Genomic DNA, 22,726 nt, shown 5'->3' with positions numbered 1-22,726 from the left:
ATCTAGTTCCATTTGCCAGCATTTGGCCCATATCCTCTAATTCCTTCCTATTCATAGACCCATCCAGATGTCCTTTAAATGCTATAATTGTACCAGCCTCCACCACTTCCTCTGGGAGCTCATTCCAAACACACAACTACTCTCTGTGTGAAAACTTTGCCCCTTAGGTCCCTTTTATATGATTAGATTAGATTACTTACAGTGTGGAAACAGGCCCTTCAGCCCAACAAGTCCACAGTGCCCCGCCGAAGCGCAACCCACTCATACCCCTACATCTACCCCTTACCTAACACTACGGGCAATTTAGCATGGCCAATTCACCTGACCTGCACATCTTTGGACTGGGGGAGGAAACCGGAGCACCTGGAGGAAACCCACGCAGACACGGGGAGAATGTGCAAACTCCACACAGTCAGTCGCCTGAGGCGACTTTTGCCTCTCACCCTAAACCTATGCCCTCCAGTTCTGGATGCCCCCACTCCAGGGAATATACCTCATCTGTTTATCCTATCCATGCCCCTCATTATTATATATCTTGTAAATAGCTGGGGTACCACCACTGATCCCTGTGGTGTCCTATTCATCACTGTCTATCACTCAGAAAATTCCAAATATTTGTTTCCTGTCTGCTCACCAGATTTCCATAGACATGTCAGTTTTAGAATTAGAATTCCTACAGCGTGGAAACAGGCCCTTCGGCCCAAGTCCACACCAACCCTCCTAAAAGTAATCCACCCAGACCCGTCCCCTACCAAATATTTACTCCTGACTAATGCACCCAACCTACACTTCCCTGAACACTATAGGCAATTTAGCATGGCCAATTCACTTAAGGGGTATGTTTGGATTGTGGGAGGAACCCACACAGACACACGGAGATTGCTCAAACTGCACACAGACAGTTGCCTGAGACTGGAATTGTACCCAGGTGCCTGGCACTGAGAGGTAGCAGTGCTAACCACTGGACCACCATGCTGCATGAATTCTATCTCTCTGTGAACTTGAAAATCTTCAGTAGATTTGTCAAGCATGATTTGCCTTTTGTAAATCCATGCTGATTCTTTCTGATCCTATCATTTTTTTTCAATAGTTCTGCTATTAAACCTTTTATAGCTGACTCTAGTTTTTCTCCCCTCCTGATGTCAGGCAAGCCAGTCTACAATTTTCTATTTTCTCTATGCAACTTTTTAAAATTTGGGGTCACATGAGCTAATTTCTAATCCATGGGAACTGTTGCAGTGTTGATAGAATGGGGAAGCAGTGGTGTAGTGGTATGATCACTGAACTGCTGATCTAGAAACTCAAGTAATATTCTGGGGACCTGGGTTTGAATCCCACCATGACAGATGAAGTAATCTGCATAAAGAAAACTTTGGAATTAAGAGTCTAATGGTGACCATTAAATCATTGCTGTTTGTTGGATAAAAACTCATCTTGCTCACTAATGTTCTTTAGGGCAGAAAACTGCCATCCTTACCTGGATTGGCTTACCTGTGACTCCAGACCCACAGTAATGTGGTTGCCTCTTAACTGTCCTCTAGACAGTTACGGATGAACAATAACTGCTTGTCTAGCCAGCAATATCCACATTCTGTGAATGGATAAAAAATAGTCTTGAAAGATGACCAGAATACACCAAGTGTTTCTGGGTCCATTTCCTTAAATACTATGGGATGTGAACTATTGGGCTCTGAGCATTTATCAACTTGTTAACCCATCAATTTCCCCAACACCATTCCTGTCCTAACATTGACTACCTTCAGTTCTTCTCTCTCACTAGATCATATGTTCCCATACATTTTGGGATGCTATTTGTGTCCGCCTTTCTGAAAATTGAAACAAAATAGGTCTTTAATTGGTCTGCCCTCTCTATGTTCTGCATTCTAAATTCCCCTGTTACTGACAGTATTTGTCTTCACTAATAATCTTCTCTTCACATACCGAAAGAGGCTTTTACAATCAAGTTTTCTGTTCCCTGGAAGCTTACTCTTACACTTTATTTTCACCATCTTAGAGTCATAGAGATGTTCAGCACAGAAACAGACCCTTCGGTCTAACTGGTCCACGCCGACCAGATATCCCAACCCAATCTAGTCCCACCTGCCAGCACCTTCCTATTCATATACCCATCCAGATGCCTTTTAAATGTTGTAATTGTATGAGCCTCCACCACTTCGTCTGGCAGCTCATTCTATACATGTACCACCCTCTGAGTGAAAAGGTTGCCCCTTAGGTCTCTTTTCTATCTTTCCCCTCTCAACCTAAACCAATGTCTTCTAGTACTGGACTCCCCGACCCCAGCGAAAAGACTTTGTCCATTTATCCTATCCATGCCCCTCATGCTTTTATAAACCTCTATGAGATCACCCCTCAGCCTCCGACAGTCCAGGGAAAACAGCCCGAGCCTATTTAATCTCTCTCTATAGCTCAAATCCTCCAACCTTGGCAACACCTTTGTAAATCTTTTCTAAACCCTTTCAAGTTTCACAACATCTTTCTGTTAGGAAGAAGACCAGAATTGCACACAATATTCCAACAGTGGCTTAACCAATGTCCTGTAAGGCAGCAACATGACCTCCCAACTCCTGTTCTCAATACTCTGACCAATAAAGGAAAGCATACCAAATGCCTTCTTCACTATCCTACCTACCTGCGACTCCATTTTCAAGGAGCTATGAACCTGCACTCCAAGGTCTCTTTGTTCAGCAACACTCCGGCGGACCTTACCATTAAGCGTAAAAATCCTGCTAAGATTTACTTTCTCAAAATGCAGCACCTCACACTTATCTAAATTGAAATCCATCTGCCGCTTCTCAGCCCATTGGCCCAACTGATCAAGATCCTGTTGTAATCTGAGGTAACCTTCTTCGCTGTCCACTACACCTCTAATTTTGGTGTCACCAGCAAACTTACTAACTATACCTCTTATGCTCACATCCAAATCATTTATATAAATGATGAAAAGTAGTGTACCCAGCACCGATCCTTGTGGCACTCCACTGGTCACAGGCCTCCAGTCTGAAAAACAACCCTCCACCACCACCCTCTGTCTTCTACTTTTGAGCCAGTCCTGTATCCAAATGGCTAGTTCTTAATAATCCTTTTGTTTTTCTTTCTGAAATCTAAACTGCTCCTAATTCTGAAATCTGCTGCTTTTTTTCTTTCTTTTGTCAATTTATATGCCCCTTCCTTGGATCTAATAGTATATTAATTCCACTTCTTAGCCATGGTCAGACTACCAGACCTGATCAATAGCCCATCAACTGACTACTCTTGAACCAGCTGCTTCCCCAAACCAAATCCATATTACCTGATATAACTAACAGCCAACTCAACCTGGTTACACCTAGTCATCTTCTGACACTCTCACCATGTCCTGCCAACCCACTTAGGCATCTGATTAAAGCCTTGACCACACACCACCGTCCAGTCACCGAAGTCCCATAACCTGGCATGAGCAAACTCATCTGCCCTGAGCACTTAACTATGTAAGCAAATTCAGATAATCCTTGATCCATCCCTAATTTGTCTCAATCTATACTGACCACTCCTTGATCCAATACCACTACATCTCCGACTATCTGACTTCCCCAAGCAACCAACTACCATCCCAATCAGACTCAAAAAAAGCCTCATTAAATGACTAACCCACTCTGTTCTGACACACAATTTCATAACTCAACTACACACCTGAATCTAAAAGAAAACCAAAAACAACACAAAGAACTGTGGATGCTGGACTACTGGAACAAAAACAGAATTTGCTGGTGAAACTCATCATGTCTGACAGCATTTGTGGGAGAAAAGAGTTAATGCTTTGAGTCCAGTGATCCTCCTTCAGATCAACTGACTATGTGGTCTTGAACAGCAGTGATCAAAATATAAAATAAATTATTTAGTTCTACGGCAAATGTATTACTTCTGCCACAGGACTTTGCTGTACAATAAAAATTAACGGCAGTTCCTTAACTTCCCTGGATGTCAAATAGTGAAATCTTTGCAATTTTTCTCTGAAATAATTGTAGAATAAGGGCCACTGTCTCTTTTCATTAGGAACCTTTGGTATGGTTGTGGAGTGCTGGTATATTGAGAACCAATGTCATACAAAAAGTCTAATTAAGCAAAGTATCATACTGAAGTCATGGTCTGTTGTTGAGAATGTAGAGAGTCATCATCAGTACAATCAAGCTGGTTTCACAATTTGGTATAATTTGCTGCATACTTCACATTCTTCACAAAAAAAGTCATCAAATAACAAAGGTGGTTAGAATTAAGTGGATTTATACATTCAGAATAGAGAAAATAGAGATAAAAACCAACAGAAGAATATATTATTTTAGAGCTATCGAATCACAGTGTGGTACAGCATGGAAACAGACCCTTTGGTCCAATTCATCCATGGTGACCAGATATCCTAAATTAATCAAGTCCCATTTACCAGCTTTTGGCATATTTCCTTTTCATCCTTCATATTCACCCATCCAGATCTTTAAATATTGTAATTGTACCAGCCTCCAACACTTCCTCTGCCAGCTCATTCCATAGGCACACTACCCTCTGCATGAAAAAGTTGCCCCTTGGGTCCTTTTTAAATCTTTCTCATCTTACTTTAAACCTAGGCCCTCTAGTTTTAAACTCTCCTACCTTGGGAAAAAGACTTTGGCTATTCACATTATCCATGCCCCTCATGATTTCATAAAACCCGATAAGGTCACCCCTCAGCCTCTAATGCTCCAGGGAATAAAAAACCGAGCCTCTTCAGTCTCACCTGATAGCTCAAACCCTCCAACACCAGCAACATCCTGGTAAATATTTTCTGAACTCTTTCTAGTCTAACAATATCTCTTCTTTAGCAGGGAGGCCAGGATTTAATGCAGTATTCCAAATCTCGCCTGACCAGTGAGCTGGACTGCTGCAACATGACCTCCCAACTCGTATTCTCAATGCACTAACCAATAAAAACAAACATACCAAATGCCTTCTTCACTACCCTGTCCACCTGGGACTCCATTTTCAAAGATGAATGAACATGCACCCCAAGGTCTCTTTGTTCAGCAACACTCCCCAGAACCGTCCATTAGGTGAATATATCCTGCACCAATTTGCCTTTTCAAAATGCACACCTTATATTCATCTAAATTAAACTTCATCTGTTGCTCCTTGGCCCATCGACCCATCTGATCAAGGTCACATTGCACTCTGAAATAACCTTCTTCACTGTCCACTGAATCTCAAATTTTGTTGTCACCTGCAAACTTATTAACCATTCCTCCTCTATTCACATACAAGTTGCTTATATATATATGACAAAATGCAGTGGACCCAGCACAGATCCTTGTGGCACACCACTGGTCACAGGCATTCAGTTTGAAAAACAACCCTCCACCACTACTCTCTGTCACCTACTTTCAATCCAATTTTGTTCCAAATAACTATGTCTCTCCGTATTCCATGTTATCAAACCTTGCTAAGTGTTGGTGCTGGAAAAGCACAACAGGTCAGGCAGCATCCGAGGATCTGATCTAAACTCTGGTTTCCACCATCTGCAGTCCTCACTTTTGCCTAGTTGTTTTTAACCTTACTGTGAATCCTCTTGCAAGGATGCCTACCTTGAAGATGTTCTCCTCCTCTCTCCACAAGAATCTCAGTGAGTCTCCCTCTCTCACTGCAACCCCCAGGTCATCTCTTCTGCCCTGAAGCTCTTACTCTTTGCTACCTTTCCCCACTCTCCTCTCTGACCTATCTCCTCCATCCCACCCCCATTCACCTATTGTACTCCTTGCTACCTTCTCCCCAGCTTCCCCCCCGCCCCCCACACCCCAAACCCCATTTGTCTCTCTACCCTGGAGGCTTCCTGCCTCTATACCTGATGAAGGGCCTTTGCCATAAACATCAATTTTCCTCAATGATCCTCGGATGCTGCCTGACCTGCTGTGTTTTTCCAGCATCACCCTGATCTAAACTCTGGTTTCCAGCATCTGCAGTCCTCACTTTTGCCACAACTTCTCTAGTCATCCAGCATTTCCTACACCTACCAGCCTTAACAGAAACGTACTGTGTCTGGACTCTCATTATCTCATTTTTGAAGGCCTCCACTTTCCAACTGTCCTGTTACCTGCGAATAGCCTAGGTCCAATATTACACAATGAGATAGAGATAATCAGTGATCTAATGGCAAGGGATCACGGGAGGAGTGATCATGATGTGAGGTAATTTCAGTTTACATTTGTGTGTGTTTGAATATATCTGAAGAATATGGGCTTAAATGTAAGCAAAGCCAATGTGAGAAGCATTGGGAAGGTCTTGCTGGGATAGAATAGATGCTGATGTAGAGGATGTTGATCAAACCTTTTGTGTCTGTCTGCACAGCAGAATATGCAAATAACCAGCCACAATATAGGGAAACGAAGGAATAAAAATGAGAAATTTAAAGAACTTAATATAAGTAGATGATTAAACAAGGAGGGTGAGAGAAAACTGGGAACCAAAGTTTAGTTAATTGGGCATCAATTGTAAATGGTTACAGGTCATTTCGAAATTTACAATATGCAGCACCAATTTACAAAAAATAGATTAGGTTTGTCAAATCTATTAACAGTTTGAAGCTTTTGCTAATGGTCTAGTTAAGAGAATGAGGTACATTGATTTTTGGAAGATGCACAATATATACATAAGATTTTGAATTAAGGATTAAAGAGCAGCAAACAATTCTCATTACAGCCAAAGTCCAAACATGGATAGAAGAATTGAATTCTTGAGGTGTGGCAGAAGAGACTGCCATGGACAATTTTGAAGATGATATTTTACTGATTATGGCATCAAAGGATCTAAGCATAACTTGACAGTATTGCATAAAAGAAACTTTAGTAGAAGATGGCTCTGGTTGTTTTTGGGCTCCTATTTAAATCCCACGACATTGCTGCAAGGATTCCATAGGGGAGTGTTTAAGACACAAACATTTTCACAGCATTGTTAATGAAATGACACTGTACTAACACTTACAGTTAAGTCCTAGAATTTGGGATGCTAGACCACCAGAAATGAAATTCTTCTTCTTTTGTGCTATGTATGACTCTAACCAGTGAAGAGATTTCCTCTGATAGCTAATTATTTCAGTTTTGTTAGAGCTCCTTGATGCTGGACACAGTCAAATGCTGGCGAATTTTGAGAAGATTTTTAGCTCAGGTTGTGGTTCTGGATGTAGGTTTGCTCGCTGAGCTGGAAAGTTCATCTTCAGATGTTTTGTCACCATATGCTGCCACAGGAGTGGTCAGTCTCACTTCATTTTTTAACTCACCTCTTTTGTCCATGTCTTGACTAAGCTACAATGAGGTTAGGGGCTGAAAGGCAGAACACAAACTAAGGATCTATGAACAGACTCACAGAATCATAGAATACATTAAGTGTGGAAGCAGTCCATTCGGTCCTTTGTGCCCACACCACCCCTCCAAAGAGCATCCTGTCCAGACTCACCCCTCCAACGTATCCTTGCATTTTCCATGACTAATCCACCTAGCCTGCACATTGCTGGACTTAATAGGCAATTTAACACGGCCAATCCACCTGACCTGCACATCTTTGGACTGTGGGAGGAAATCGGAGCACCGAGAGGAAACCCATGTATACACTGGAAGATCATGAAAACTCCATGAAAGCTGCCCAAGTTTGGAATTGAACTGGGTCCCTGGTGCTGTGAATCAGTCGTGCAAACCACTGAATCACCATGCCACCCCTTATTATTGCATAGTGAATGCAGCTTGAAACCACTGTTGATGATTCCTTCTACCACTTTGCTATTGGTCAATAATAATTGATGAGATGATAATTAGACAAGTTGGATTTTTTTGTATATCTTGTGCAGGAAATAACTAGGCAATTTTTCATGTTGTCCAGCAGATGCAAATGCTTTGGCTGCACCAAAGCAGTGTGGCTAGAGTTGCAGCTAGAGCTCAAGCCCAAATCTTTCAGTACTCATGTATGTAAGGAGGAGTAGGTAAAGAAATTAAGATTGTAAGAGATATGGGAGCAAGTCAATTCTTGATGGTGAGAGATGAGGAGGTATGTAACTCAGAAGGAGTGTTTCCACAAAAAGTGGAAATATTTGGAATTCATGGTGAGAAGAGCAGTGTTCCATTCTGTAAAGAGAGCTTGGATAGTCTGGTGAAAAGTGACAAAATGGTGATGACAGAAATAGAGAAATTTCTGATTCCAGACATACAGTTTATCTTTTGTAAAGATAAAGCTGAATCACAGATGGGAGTGGTGCCCATTGTGGTTGAAAAGCCATTGGAAAGTCAGGCAACTGAGGTTTTATGGGAGTATATCCTGAGATATTTTCTGACTGCGTGGTAAGAAGGTTGCATAGCCACAAATTGAAGATGGATGAGAAATCAAGGAATAAAGATAACGAAGTTGAAGTTCAATTATCAGAAACTATGTTTGATCAAATGGTAGAGAGAAAAAAAAAACAGATCGAGGGCAAAATGGATATTTTTTAGTTCTGAGAAATTAGCTGAATTACAACAGAAGCAGGAAAAACTAAAGCACTGGTGGTTCAGTGGTTAGCAGTGACCTGGATTCGATTCCACCTGCATGTGATTGTCTGTGTGGAGTTTGCACATTCTTCCTGTGTTTGCATGGGTTTCCTTCTGATGGTCTGACTTCCTTCACAATCCAAAGAGGTATAGTTTATGTTGATTGACCATTCTAAATTGCCCATAGTGTCCAGGGATGTGCAGGATAGCCATGTGAAATGCAGTGTTACAGGGATAGGGTGGGTCTGGGCAGTATGCTCTTCAGAGAGTCTGTGTGGACTTGATGAGCTGAATGGCCTTCTTCCATACTGTAGGAATGGTTCTCTTATTAAAAGACATACATAGAAGAAGAATCTGAGTGTACTTGAAAATGAGATCTTGATGAGGAAATGGAGACATTCACATATTCAGGCGATGAGAAATGGACACAAAATCATTAAGTTGTATCACCGCTGGGTTATAGTAAGGAGGAGTTATGTGTAATACACGAACAAGACATATTACAGATCAAAAAGTCTGAGATAAGCTTAAACACTATCAGAACCATACCTAGTGTAAAGCTCAGGAGCGATAAATAAGAACAGGAGGATCACCTTGGAAATCTACAATTTTAAGTCAGAAGCCAAAAAATACCAGGTTATAGTCCAATAGGTTTATCTGAAATCACAAGTGTTTGGAGTGCTGCTCCTTTGTCAGGTGAAGTCACGTGACTTCTGACTTTGTCCATCCTAGCCCAACACTGGCACCTCCACATCATGGTTATAATTTTAAGGTTTGACGCTTTCCTTGGCAGCAGTACCATAAGAAGACCATTAAAATATGGACATCATATGGCACACACACAAGAATATAGAGCATAAGTGAAGAAAGGGCCAAGAGTTGAGGGAGTCCCAGAAAAAGAATGCCACTTAAGTAAAATTGCGTGCATCATGGAATCAAGCTTAAACAGAAGCTGATGCCTTTGGAGGATTGTTTAGAAGAAAGACTGCAATTCTGCTTGAAAGAACAGTTTGTGAAGCTGAGGTTGTACAGCTGGTTAGTCTTTGCTATACATTATATTCCAAGTGTAGTTAGTTGTTTTTATAGCAAATTAGAAATTACTAATTAATTCCTGCATTGATTCTAATTCAGGTTAAAGTTGCAAGAAGTGAAATGTTGGTTATTATGGTTTACTTGACCCTACAAGGATTAAAACTGGAGACAACTTTGGACTTGGTGAGAAGTACAAATGAAAAATTACTTGTTCCAACAGCAACACTTTCAAAAAACTGTCACCTAATCCAGCAGCAGTGTTACAATAATCACAACCTCCTTGTCTTCAATACTAGAAAATCTCTGAAGCACGATAAATTTCAAGTTGGTGGTGCCAGCAAAGTTTGCAGCATTTGAGCTCTCAGGCCTGTCCAATCTAATGGTTATTTCCTCCCTTCCTTCTTTATCCTTTGGTTTTCTTTCTTTCTCTTCATCGTCTTCCTGTCAGTGGCAACAGGGGTGACATCATGGAGGGGAGTGACCGGAGCAGGACACTTGGTGGAGCAGTGGTGGTGGAGCCAGTGATTCTTGGTTGTGGTAGGCCCAGACTGGGGACTCCAGGCATCGGCGAGGCAGCAGCAGCAGTGGAGTCAGGGACTCATGGTTACAGTAGGCCTGGAACAAGGACTCCTGGTTGTCGGCGTGGTGGCATCAGAACTGGGGGCTCCTCATTACAGGGCAAGTGTGGCTCCAGTACAGGACACAGCTTTGGCAGCCTGTCAGCAGGGTGGGCCCAGTGACAAAAAGAATAGTACCTGAAGAGCGGTAGTTGGTGATTCTGGCATAGGTGTTGTTGGTCAGCCAGTTCAGGGTTTGGGACTCATGGTGGAGCCATGGAGCAAAAGTAAACTTTGTTTTTATTGTCTTTGTCTTTTTATTCTTGAGGTATTCAAATGGCACCAGGTTGTGGTGACAGTTGAACTTTTTCACTGTATTTTACCATGTTGTTCATTGTAGAGTATAAGTGACATTAAATTACCGTTCATTCATTCAATTACCAGCAGAAGGTCATTTCGGAATTAGCCAAAATACAAAAATGTTTTTATTGGCTGGGACTGCAAAAGGATGGGGTTGATCTTTGCCATGCATGTCATATGTGTCAGATAACTGGAAAACCTCAGGCAGTGATAAAACTAGCACCCTTAATACCCATGTTGGCTATTGAGGAACATTTTACAAAAGTTTTGATTGATTATGTAAAGCAAAAAGTGGGAATCCCTATTTGTTGACCATGTGTTCGACTGGATTTCCAGTGGCCGTTCCATCACAGTATCACAGACAAATGGATTGTATTTATAGGATGTTAGTATATTTGAACAGTTAATTAGCAGCAGCTAACACATATATATTATTTTGTTAAGCATTTCAATAGAGTTACAGTTGTGCTCATTTTTTTTCATTTTTTTTCTTTTGACTGTATTTTAACTGTAGTGTAACAATAAAGTGTATTTTGCTTAACATTGAGTTGTTTGACCAAACAGGAATGTAAGTCTTACACTTACCTGAAAATAACAATAACTCACTGACTCATTCTCTAAATTCAATGAGAAGATAACTAAAACAAAAGTCAGTATCCTTGCTGAAGCCAGTTATACAAACATGCAGTCAAAGATCTTGCAAAACCATTTACAATGGACTGGACACTGTGTGCAGATAGCTGGCCAGAATTCCAGGACGACGCATGGAAAATTTGACATTGAAACTCTGAAGCCCTTCATGAAGCATAGTAGCATTAAGATTAATTACTGAGAGGAGATCCTATCAATTTTTCGAAATACAGCCAGCGTGACCAGCAAGCTGCATCATTCTTGAAGTTCAACCACTTAAAAGTTGAGGTAGAGCAGCAGCAGAGAAGGAGATTAAAATGTCAGCACATCCTATTTTCTAGACCATACAACAATGAAGGAGGTCCTTTCTGCAGGTCCAGAATTAGGCTGTTGAGTCACATTAACATCCATGGAGAGAAGAAGTTGAGATGAGGATGCTAAAACAGGCAGTCACCGGGAGATACCTCTGCTCTGGCAGCAGATAACGAAACAATGAGACTTGGGCCTTCACTCAGTTTTCAGGAACACATTCAGCTGGACATGTGGGAGACACCTCTACTAGGGGCTGTGTTTCAAAAAATATCTAAGATTGATACCATAAGAAGACTGCAAGTTTATTAGTTGGTAAAGAAGCTGTTGTTAAGGAGCAAGTCTGAGTAACATAAAACTGGAAAAATGTATTATTTATAAAGAAGAGGTATCTATATGTATTTCAGTAAGGAACATGAGCAAAAGGGAGGTAAAGTTCGGTCATGTCAAAGAAAATTATAAAGCAAGCCAAAAGAGAAAAGTTAAAGTAAGTGAAGAAAAGTTAACAATAAGATTTTATAATGATGTTATATTTATTATAGAGGCTATAAACAGATGGAGTCTTTTGCATTACAAGATGTCAGTTGGCTACGCCAAATAGATATACCATGTGTCCCACATTAAGGTATATGCAAAAGATATCATCAGGTGCACAAGTTTGATCTCCAGGTTTTGAAAAGTGAACATCAACTGGAGTCACTATTGTGCATCCACAAGACATAGGATGATTTGAAAGTAGGGCGGTGGACACACTCTAGATTAAGAATGTACAGCCAGAGAGGAAATGAGTGATTACCAGGTGTGACGATATTATGAGTTTATGTTCTTTCTTTAATTAAGTTGCAATTAAGTCAATTCCTTTATTTTTATTTGTCTGTATTTTAATTATAGTATATGAATAAACTGTGTTTTGTTTCAAGCCTGGTAGTTTGACACAATGCCTGACACTTACCTTAAAAATAAGGAAAAAAAAAGGATCTAGACTTAGTTCTTGATATATTTTGAGGTGGTTTGGTCTGGTCCATAACACAGGCAATCTAAGAAAACCAGACAGGCAGTGCAAGAGCCCTCTCAGTCTATGATGCTTGACAATCAGTAATCCATTTTGGAAACTAGAGAAAGTGATGTTTCCTGTGGTGAGTGCAGCCAGGGACAAATTCATGGCTTAAAGGATGTCTGATTTGAAAACGTGGTGATGGTCAGGGAAGAAACAAGAATGTAAGGGCAGTAGTGATGGGCAATTTGACAGTCAGGAGATCAGACGTACCTTTCTGCAGAAAAGAAACATGACTGCAGGATGATGCATGACCTCCCTGGTACAGAGTCAATTACATTGTTGATCAACTGCAGGGTCAGCACTTGAGAGAGCAAGGAGAGACATTGGGACCAACAATTTAGGTAGAAAATGAGATAAGGTCATGAAAGCAGATTTTGGGTCCCCAAACAGCAGTAATCTCATAATTATTCCAAGTGACACAGGGGTATTCAATAGACTTTTTGAATACCTTTAGAACACTTTTAGAATACTGTGTACAATTCTGGTTGCCCTTTAACAGGAAGGATATTGTTAAACTTAAGAGGGTGTGGAAAAAATTTACCATGAGGTTATCAGGGATGGAAGTTTTGAGTTTGATTAGATTTCCCACAGTGTGGAAACAGGCCCTTTGGCCCAACAAGTCCATAGCGGCCCTCTGAAGAGCAACCCACCCTGACCCATCTCTGACTAATGCACCTAACACAATGGACAATTTAGAATGGCCAATCCACCTGGCCTGCAGGAGAAAACCAGAGCAAACCCATGCAGATATGGGGAGAATGTGCAAACTCCACACAGTCGCCCAAGGCTGGGATTGAACCTGGGTCCCTGGCGCTGTGAGGCAGCAGTGCTAACTACTAAGCCAGCTGAATAGGCTGGGGAGTTTTACCCTGGAGCTCGGAGGTTGAGGCATGATCTTATAGAGGTTTATAAAATCATGAGGGACATGCATTGGGTGAATAGCCAAGATTTATTTTTTAGGGCGGACGAGTCCAATACTATATAGCATAGGTTTAAGTTGAGAGGAGAAAAATTTAAAAAGGACATGAAATGTAATTTTTTCACATAGAGGATGATGCATGATGGAATGAGCTGCCAAAGGAAGTGGTTGAGATGGGCACAATTGCAACATTCAAAAGGTAACTGGATGGGAATGTGAATAGGAAGGGTTCAGAGGAACATGGGCCAAATGCTGGAAAATGGGGCTAGATAAGATTGGGATGTTTGTTCATCATGGACGAGTTGGACTGAAGGGTCTGTTTCCAAGCTGTATGATTCTATTGTAGACTTATGGTGCTATTGCTAGATGAGTAATCCAGAGATCATAGAGTCATAGAGTTAAATAGCATGGAAACAGATTCTTTGGTCAAATTCATCTATGCCGACCAAGATTCCCAAACTAAATTCATCCCATTTGCCTGCATTTGGCCCAAAAACCTCTGAAGCTTTCCTATTCATGCACCTATCCAAATGTTTTTTTTAAATGCTGTAACTGAACAAACATCTACCACTTCCTCCAATAGTGCATTCCACAAACGAACCACCATCTATGTGAAAAACTTGTCCTTTAGTTCCCGGTCACATCTTTCTCCACTGACCTTAATAATATATCCCCAAGTTTTGAACTCACCCACCTTAGGGAAAAGACCCTTGCTATTCACCTTATCTATGCCCCTCTTGCTTTTATGAACGTATAAGTTCACCCCTCAACAACTTACACTCCATTGAAAATATCATGGCAGCAAAGGATTTGTGTACAGCTGGGAGTTGCCCTGGGAGTCCTCAACACTGACTCTGGACCCCATGAAGTCACATGGCATCAAAGCTAATCAAACATGGGCAAGGAAATCTCTTGCTGATCACAACCTATAGTCTATACCCCAAATCAGACAATGAAAGAGTATTCCTTCATGTTGAGTAACACTTGGAGGAAGCTCTGAGGCACAAGGCACAGAAGGTACATTCACTGGGGACTTTGAAGATCACTACAAACAGTAACTGTGCAGCACCACTACTGACCAAGCCTGTCATGTCATAAAGGACATCATTACTGACTGGCCAGCTGCCAACTCTCCTAGGTAATAATATTTGGGATTAGTTACAGAATCCACGGTAGTGAAAGACAATGATCGAAATATCTCTCATAGTTAAAAGTGTGTGTTATTCACTTAAGTACTTAATAAATTAATTGAGTTTTACAGAGCTCTAAGTGTCTCTGCTGTATGTTTATCTATGTATACTCTGTGGTTTCACAGAGACAGACTACATGAACAAACCAGAGAATCAGCCCTGGTTTAATGAAGAATACAGGAGCACTACGCATACCTAGAAATGAGGTGTGAATCTAGTGAAGTGACAAAACAGAACTACATGAATACTAAACAGGATAAACAGTGAGAGATATATAGAGCTAAACGATTCCACAACTAATGGCTCAGATTGAAGCGCTGCAGTCCTGCTACTTACACTCATGAATGGAAGTGGACAATTAAACAATTCACTGGAGGAGGAAGCTCCACAGTTATCTACATTCTTAATAGTGGAAGAGTCCAGTTTATTAGTGCACAAAATAATGCTGAAGCATTTCCAGCAATCGTCAGCCAGAGGAGCCAAGTAGAAAGTCCATTGTGGCATTGTCTAGAAATTTCCATTTTCAACCAGTTTAATTCACTCCACATGATATCAAGAGATTAGTGGAGGCATTGGATACTACAAAGATTATGAGCCCTGATAACTCTCCAGCAACTTTCCTGAAGTATATGCTGTAGAACATGATATGCCCCGAGCCAAGCTGTTCCAGTTCATCTCCAATACCCAATAATGTAGAAAGTTGTCCATGTACGTCCTGTACACAACATGGGCGATAAATTCAACTGAGCCAATTACCACCCCATCAATCCATACTCCCCAACAATAGTGCTATCAAGCAGCACATGCTTAGCAATATACTGATCATTGATGCTCATTTTGGGTTCCATCAGAACCTTAGTTTACACATAGAGAAAACAGCAGAATTCCAGAGATGAGATGAAAGTGACTGACCTTGACATCAAGGCTACATGTGACAAAGTTTGCCATGAAGGAAAGTTAGAAAAAAAACTAATCAATGGGTATTGGGGATAACTCTCAGCTGGTTAGACTCACACCTGGCAAAAAATAAGGAAGACGATCGTTTTTCTTGGAGGTCAGTCATCTGAACTCCAGGATATCTGAAAGTTTGCCATGAAGGAAAGTTAGAAAAAAAACTAATCAATGGGTATTGGGGATAACTCTCAGCTGGTTAGACTCACACCTGGCAAAAAATAAGGAAGACGATTGTTTTTCTTGGAGGTCAGTCATCTGAACTCCAGGATATCTGCCAGAGTTCCTCAGGTGAGTGTGCTACATCCTATGACCTTCAGCTGCATCATCAATGACCTTCCCCCCATTATGCATGGGCAGAAGTGGGGTTGGAAGCACCAGCTCCTTCAAGTTCCACTGCAAGCCACTCAACACTGCTATCCAGTCTACAGAGAGACTGGATAAAAATCTTGGATCACTGTCCCTGATGGCATTGTTGGTTTACTTCCATCAAATGGATTGCTGCAGTTCAATAGTAAGCTCAGCACTACCTTTACAAGGGAAACTAGGACAATAAATGCTAGTTTAGTAATGCCTGCATCCCATGAGTGAATTAAAACAGAAATTAATCTTTGGAATTCTCTATTACTGACAGCCACTGACGCTCAGTCTCTGGGTATATTTAAAGTAAACGTTAACAGATTTCAGATTACCAATGATATAAAAGGTTATAGAGATAATAGGAGTAAAAAATGTTCAAGTAACCTATTAAATGGCAGAAAATACTTGACGGGCTGAATGATTTACACCTATGTCCCTATGGCAGAAACTCACGCCACTATAAGACATCATCCTCAAATCAAGGGACAGCGAATACACGCACATTTTTCTATCTACACCAAGAAGTTGGCTCTCAATCACTTTCGCAAGGGTAATTAGTTAAAAGATAATAACGACAGGCAACAAATGCTGTGTATTTTCTTTCCCTGCATTTAAACATGCTACGATACGGACTCGGATAAGGAGGTCACACGACCCTTCGAGCCTCCTCTGCCATTGGATAAAATTATAGCCGGTTTGAATCTGGCTTCAACGCCACCTTCCCACTTAGACACACACCCTTTGACTTTCTTTTCAATTAATAATCTGTCTGCGTCAGTGTTCTGGGTCTGAGTAGAGTTTCTCAGCCAAAATAAAAGGATTTCTTTTTACAGACACGATTGAGTTGAGACGTATTGCTTTCTGAAAGAAGCAGCGATTTTTCAATATTTAGGAGGAAATTATTGCAGCTCTGATGAAGAATCAGCGCCACTCGAAATATTAGCTTGTTGTCTCTCCATGGATGCTTCCTGGCCCGCTGTGATTTCCAGCACTTTTTGTTTACCGCAATTTATCACTCATCATTTTGGTAGATACAAGGTCAGAAATCCGGAAATATAGAACATTTCAGGACAACCGGAGGTACCAAGACGCTTTAAAGAAATGAAACGATTTTGAAATGCCGTCAATGTTGTAATGTGGAAATTACAACAGCCAAATTGTGCATAGCAAACTCCCACAAACAGCAACATGACAACGAGAAAGCCATTTGTTTTGTGATTTTCGGGGATACCTGTTGCAATAACACTTAGGATAGTGCCATGGGATCATCTGCACCTTGAGAGCGCCGGAAGTGTATCTGTTTAAGTCTAACCCTAAACATCACATTCTTAGTATTAAGTTAAAAATCACACAACACTAAATTATAGTCCAACAGGTTTATTTGGAAGCACTAGCTTTCGGAGCGCTGCTCATTCATCAGGTGGTTGTGGAGTATAAGATCGTAAAACACAGAATTTATAGCAAACGTTTACAGTGTGATGTAACTGAAATTATGTATTTGTTTAAGTCTCTCATCTTTTAGAATGAACATGTTGGTTTCAGTTATTTCATATGTAAACAGAACTTTTTTAAAGTTAAATTCTCAGGTGAACTTTAACAATTGGTATCATGTCGGCCCAGATAATGCATTTAAGGTGTGAGGTGCCCTGTGTGAGACTGTGCCACAATGTTCAGACTTATTCTAATCTAAAAAGCGGATTTACAGAATCTTTCATGGATTCATGCAGTTTTTGAGCAAAATAAAATGTAATTCTGCAAGTACATATTCAACCCACAAGCTTATATGTACCCATGGTGATGGCCTCAACTGGGACCTTGGGTTCATGTCATACTACAGGTGACCCCACTGCACTACACACATTCAGACACAGATGCACACACACAGACTGATGCACACTCACAGAGAGTTACACACAGACACAGACACACTCCTACACACGCCTACAGACACACACACACTCCTACAGAAGCATATACCCACTCAGGCCCATTCGCATATACAAACTCTCTCCCATACGCTCACACATACACTCCCACACTCACAAGCACACATGCGCCCTCTCACAGACTTATACCCCTTTGCACTCACACTCACACACACACTCTCTCGCAGACACTCATAACCGCCCCCCCGCACCACCACTCCCACACGCACACAGATCCGCATCCACACATACATATGTAAGTTTGTGGGGTGAATTTGTTACTTGAGAATTACATTTTATTTTGCTCAAAAACTGCATGAATACGTGGAAGATTCTGTAAATCCGATTTTTTTACATTTGAATCAGTCTGAACATTGTGGTACAGGCAGTCTCACACAGGGCACCTCACACCTTAAATATATTATCTGGGTCGACATGATACCAACTGTTAAAGTTCACTTGAGAATGTAACTTTAAAAAAGGTTCTGCCTTTATATATGAAAGAAATGAAACCAACATGTTCATTATAAAAGGTGAAAGACTTAACAAAAAATCCAAGTCTTTTTCAATATATAATTTCAGTTATATCGCACTGTAAACGTTTACTATAAATTCTGTGTCTTACAATCTTATATTCCACAACCACCTAATGAAGGAGCAGCGCTCAGAAAGCTTGTGCTTCCAAATAAACCTGTTGGACTATAACCTAATGTTGTGTGATTTTTAACTTTGTTCATCCAGTCCAACACCGTCATCTCCTAATCATCCTTAGTATTGCGCGAGTGTATCGGCCTGAATCCCTAAGCCAATGTATTGCAGCAGGAACTTAACAAGAATTTTGTGAGTGAATAGGGAACAAAAGATAAGAATCGGAACTTTCCCTTGGTGCAGGTATTCAGCTTCAGGTCACAGTATTGTGCAGGAAAGGTCATTGATCCCAGATTTTTTTCAATTCATCCAACACTCCTACTCTACTTTTATCTTTGCTCTATGCTCACCTCTGTCACCTCAGCAAAAAATTCAATCACGACTGTTAATCATGACTTGCCGTTAACCGATGTTGGCTGTCTTTTATTAGTCAATGCTTCTGCAGGTGGCTGGTAAAACTCTCACAAAGTATTTTTTTCAACCATATAGGTTAAACTGTCTGCCTTATAACCGCCAGACTTATCCTTTTTGTAAACATAAGCGTAAACTTTCATATCTTCCAGTTCTCTGGCAGGAATCTAGTTTCTGAGGCTGAATTGAAGTTTGGATTAAGTTCCTTTGTAATTTATATCTTTACATGTTTTGGTAACAGAATGCATCTCACCGGACTGGGTGACTTATCCACTTGAAGTAGATACAGGTTAAAGGTACATGAATGATGATTGACTGCGTGTACTTTAGTAATATACAGCATGAGATCAGATCTTCTTATGTGTCCCGGTGTTTATTTCATTCGAGGTTTTTTCTTCTTTGGTCGTTTTATATCTGGTTGACAGAGAATTTCGCCAGTATCTTGAGTTTGTGAGAAAGTGAAACTTTCGTGTTCAACTTTTCTGATGAGCGCACACGAGGAATTTCACCGTTCAGCCGCGAAGAAACGCAGACCCCTTCAATATTCTTTAGCCGCCAACTTGCAGAACTTAAATGTTCAATGTTTGACTTTTGACCCACTAACACAGCTCTCAGAGTTGAGTTGGAGTTCTGGGACAAGCGTTAAGTTAGACAGTCACTTTCGTTGCTCAGTACATACACCGGAATACGTGTAACTTTCACACTTTGCATACGTCCATCTTTAATAAGCATTCAGTGTAATTATTGGCAAAGACTCTCTGTGTCGCTGTCTACCAATGAGGCGCTAAATGTTGCGAGCGATCTCTACCCCCTCCCCCAATTCTACGCATAATGCAGAAACAGAGGAAACAGACTCTCACTGTTTGTAATCGTGCATCGGAACCGTTATTCCTGGTACTCTTATTCCTATATACAGATGTAAACTGGTCAGCGATTTGCTTGATTTATACTGGATATCAATAATTGATTTTTTTTGGAAGGTGGAGTGTTAATTATTTTGTATCTTTGCGAATGCAAGAGCGAATTCGGACAGAGAATGCAAGCATTGTTTACAGTTTTCCTGCTTTGTATCTGGAATATCGGTTATAGTCAAATTCGCTATGCTATTCATGAAGAATTGAAGCATGGTGCCTTCGTTGGGAACATTGCTCAAGATCTGGGTCTGGATGTGAAAGAGCTCTCCAGTCGCAGGCTCCGCATTATGTCTGCAGTAAGAAAACGGTATTTCGAGATTAATTTGGAGAATGGCGTTTTGTTTGTGAATGAAGTAATAGATAGGGAGTACGTATGTAGACAGAGTCCTGCTTGTTTTATGAATCTGGAGGTTGTTGTAGAAAACCCATTGGAACTCTACCGTATCGAAGTAGAAATATTAGATATTAATGACAATTCACCCAGTTTTTCAAAAGCTGAGATCCATTTGGAGGTCCTGGAGTCAGCGCCACCGAGAACTCGATTCCTTCTTCAGAGTGCTCATGATCCGGACTTGGGCATCAATTCTGTCCGCATTTACTATCTCAGTCCAAATGAACACTTCGCTTTAGAAGTGCAGAATAGCGGGGACGACAGCAAGTTCGTCCACCTGCTTCTCGAGAAATACTTGGACAGGGAACAACAGGCGATTCATCATTTGCTCCTGACTGCTGTTGACGGGGGATCCCCGGAGCGGACTGGTACAGCCCAAATTATCGTCACTGTGCTGGATGTCAATGACAATTCTCCCGCGTTTGACCAGATGCTCTATAAAGCCAGTCTACTGGAAAATGTACCGATTGGCACAGCGGTTATCAGATTAAATGCGAGCGATCCGGACGAAAGCACGAACGCAGAAATAGTGTATTCTCTCAGTGACCTCACTCCAAGTACTGTCCGAGAACTTTTTGAAATGGATTCTCGAACAGGTGAAATCAAAGTCAAAGGGATTATAGATTTTGAAGAAACCGAGACTTATGAAATTATAGCGGAAGCCAAAGACAAAGGTCCATTTGCACTCCCCGTGCATTGCACTGTCCTCATTGACATCGAGGATGTCAACGATAATGCGCCCGATATGACTCTGATGTCAGTATCTAATTCAGTCCGAGAGGATGTGCCTTCTGGAACTGTGATAGCACTGATCAGTGTAACCGACCGAGATTCGAAAGACAACGGACTTACTGCCTGCTTACTTCATCCCAACCTGCCGTTTGAACTCAAATCGACATTTAAAAATACGTACACGGTGGTTGTCCAGCAGCCGCTGGACAGGGAAACCATGTCTGAATACCGAATTGGAATCTCTTGCTATGATTCAGGATTTCCTCCTCTATCTACTAACAAAACTATTCCAGTGCAGGTGTCAGATGTAAATGACAACCCGCCACGTTTTGCAAATGCCTTTCACACTGCATACGTGATGGAGAATAACGCCTTTGGGGCTTCCATCTGTTCAGTTTCTGCTTTTGATCCTGACTTGGGTCCAAATTCCCACCTTACCTATTCCGTTTTCGACAGCCTGCTCCAAGGTATGCCCATCTCATCGTATGTCTCCATCAATTCAGAGAGCGGGATCATCTTTTCACAGCGCTCCTTTGATTACGAAAAGCTTAAGAATTTCCAGATTTATGTTCAAGTGCAGGATGCTGGTTTGCCGCCGCTCAGCACAAATCATACAGTGCATGTAGTCATTCTGGATCAAAATGACAATGCACCTGTAATTGTGTTTCCTCTAACAAGGAATGGATCCGCAGTAACCATTCCTCGACTAGCAGATCCAGATTATTTGGTCGTCAAGGTAATTGCCATTGATGCCGATTCTGGACAGAACGCACGGTTGTTTTATCAGCTTCTCGATGCGACAGATAAGAATCTTTTCGCTATGAGGATTAACTCGGGAGAAGTGAGGACTACTCGTCAAATTGATGACAGAGATGTTGCAGTACAGATGATGGTCGTACTGGTAAAAGACAATGGGCATCCTCCTTTATCTGCCACTATTACCATCTCGCTATCAATTGTTGATAGTACTGAAGACGTTATTCATTCCGTTACACTTATGCCTAGAGTCCCTGAGTATCCCTCTAGTGCAGCCCTATATATAATTATATCTTTAGGGGCAATCACACTTACTCTGATGGTTGCGCTAATAGCTCTTGTTATCACAGTTTGTCGCAGTTCAAGCAATGATGAGGACTGGTGTTTGTGTTTTGAACATAGCGATTCAGAAACGATATATCGAAATTCCAACTTAAATTTTCACACCGTGCCAGACTCCAGTCTAATTAAAAACGTTATTGAAGTACGTGGGTCTGGTTCTCTCGCTGAAACGTACTGCTATACCCTGCGGACTGCCTCGGAATCGGGTAAAGGTGATTCCCAATTCCCGACCCACTTAAGTGCAGCATCCACCAGATGCCAATCTAATGCTGCTGATAGGTATTTTTCAGACTGTAATCTAAAAGAAATGGACAACGCCACAATGTTTGCCACTGAGGTAGGTGTCTTGGACTTTAAGACGTCATATTTATTTCATTATTTCCATTACTTTCATGCAAACAGCGGAAAACAGAGATTTTCATCTGTGAAGTACGGCAACTGTACGCTAAAGAGTGAAAGTGAAGAGTGCAATAGCAATTCTTGTAACCTTTTAATTTTCTCAGCTAATTTGTTGTTGAAAGTGGCTAACACTTTTGGAGTCTGTTAGAACAGTAATAGGGGAGAAAGTAAGGTCTGCAGATGCTGGAGATCAAAGTTGAAACTTTATTGCTGGAACAGCACAGCAGGTCAGGCAGCATCCAGGGAACAGGAGATTCGACGTTTCGGGCACAGGCCCTTCTTCAGGAATGAAGAACAGTAATAGACCAC

General features: G+C 41.2%; 1 protein-coding gene and 1 long non-coding RNA gene across 6 annotated transcripts in view; one reads left to right on the top strand and one right to left on the bottom strand.

Moving 5' to 3' along the window:
• The window catches only part of LOC122556968 (protocadherin gamma-C5-like), a 274,931-nt gene that overhangs the window by 66,338 nt on the left and 185,867 nt on the right, over positions 1 to 22,726 (top strand). The window contains exon 1 of one of the 5 annotated variants that reach the window (XM_087995089.1): positions 19,773 to 22,355. The exons of the other annotated variants lie outside the window; for them this stretch is intronic. Within the exon in view, the coding sequence (XP_087851215.1) occupies positions 19,920 to 22,355 (2,436 nt within the window). The 5' untranslated portion in view covers positions 19,773 to 19,919. Of the gene's footprint in view, positions 1 to 19,772; positions 22,356 to 22,726 lie in introns of those variants that run through there. 5 annotated transcript variants of the gene reach the window in all.
• LOC122556426 (uncharacterized) overlaps positions 1 to 22,726 on the bottom strand; it is a 70,099-nt gene that overhangs the window by 24,368 nt on the left and 23,005 nt on the right. The window lies entirely within an intron of this gene.

The sequence above is a fragment of the Chiloscyllium plagiosum genome, unplaced genomic scaffold (assembly GCF_037043375.1).
Source record: "Chiloscyllium plagiosum isolate Xiang-an unplaced genomic scaffold, Cpla_swu_hap1 HiC_scaffold_16, whole genome shotgun sequence".
NCBI classification, from domain to species: domain Eukaryota; kingdom Metazoa; phylum Chordata; class Chondrichthyes; order Orectolobiformes; family Hemiscylliidae; genus Chiloscyllium; species Chiloscyllium plagiosum.
This window is presented reverse-complemented; position numbering and strand designations above follow the sequence as displayed.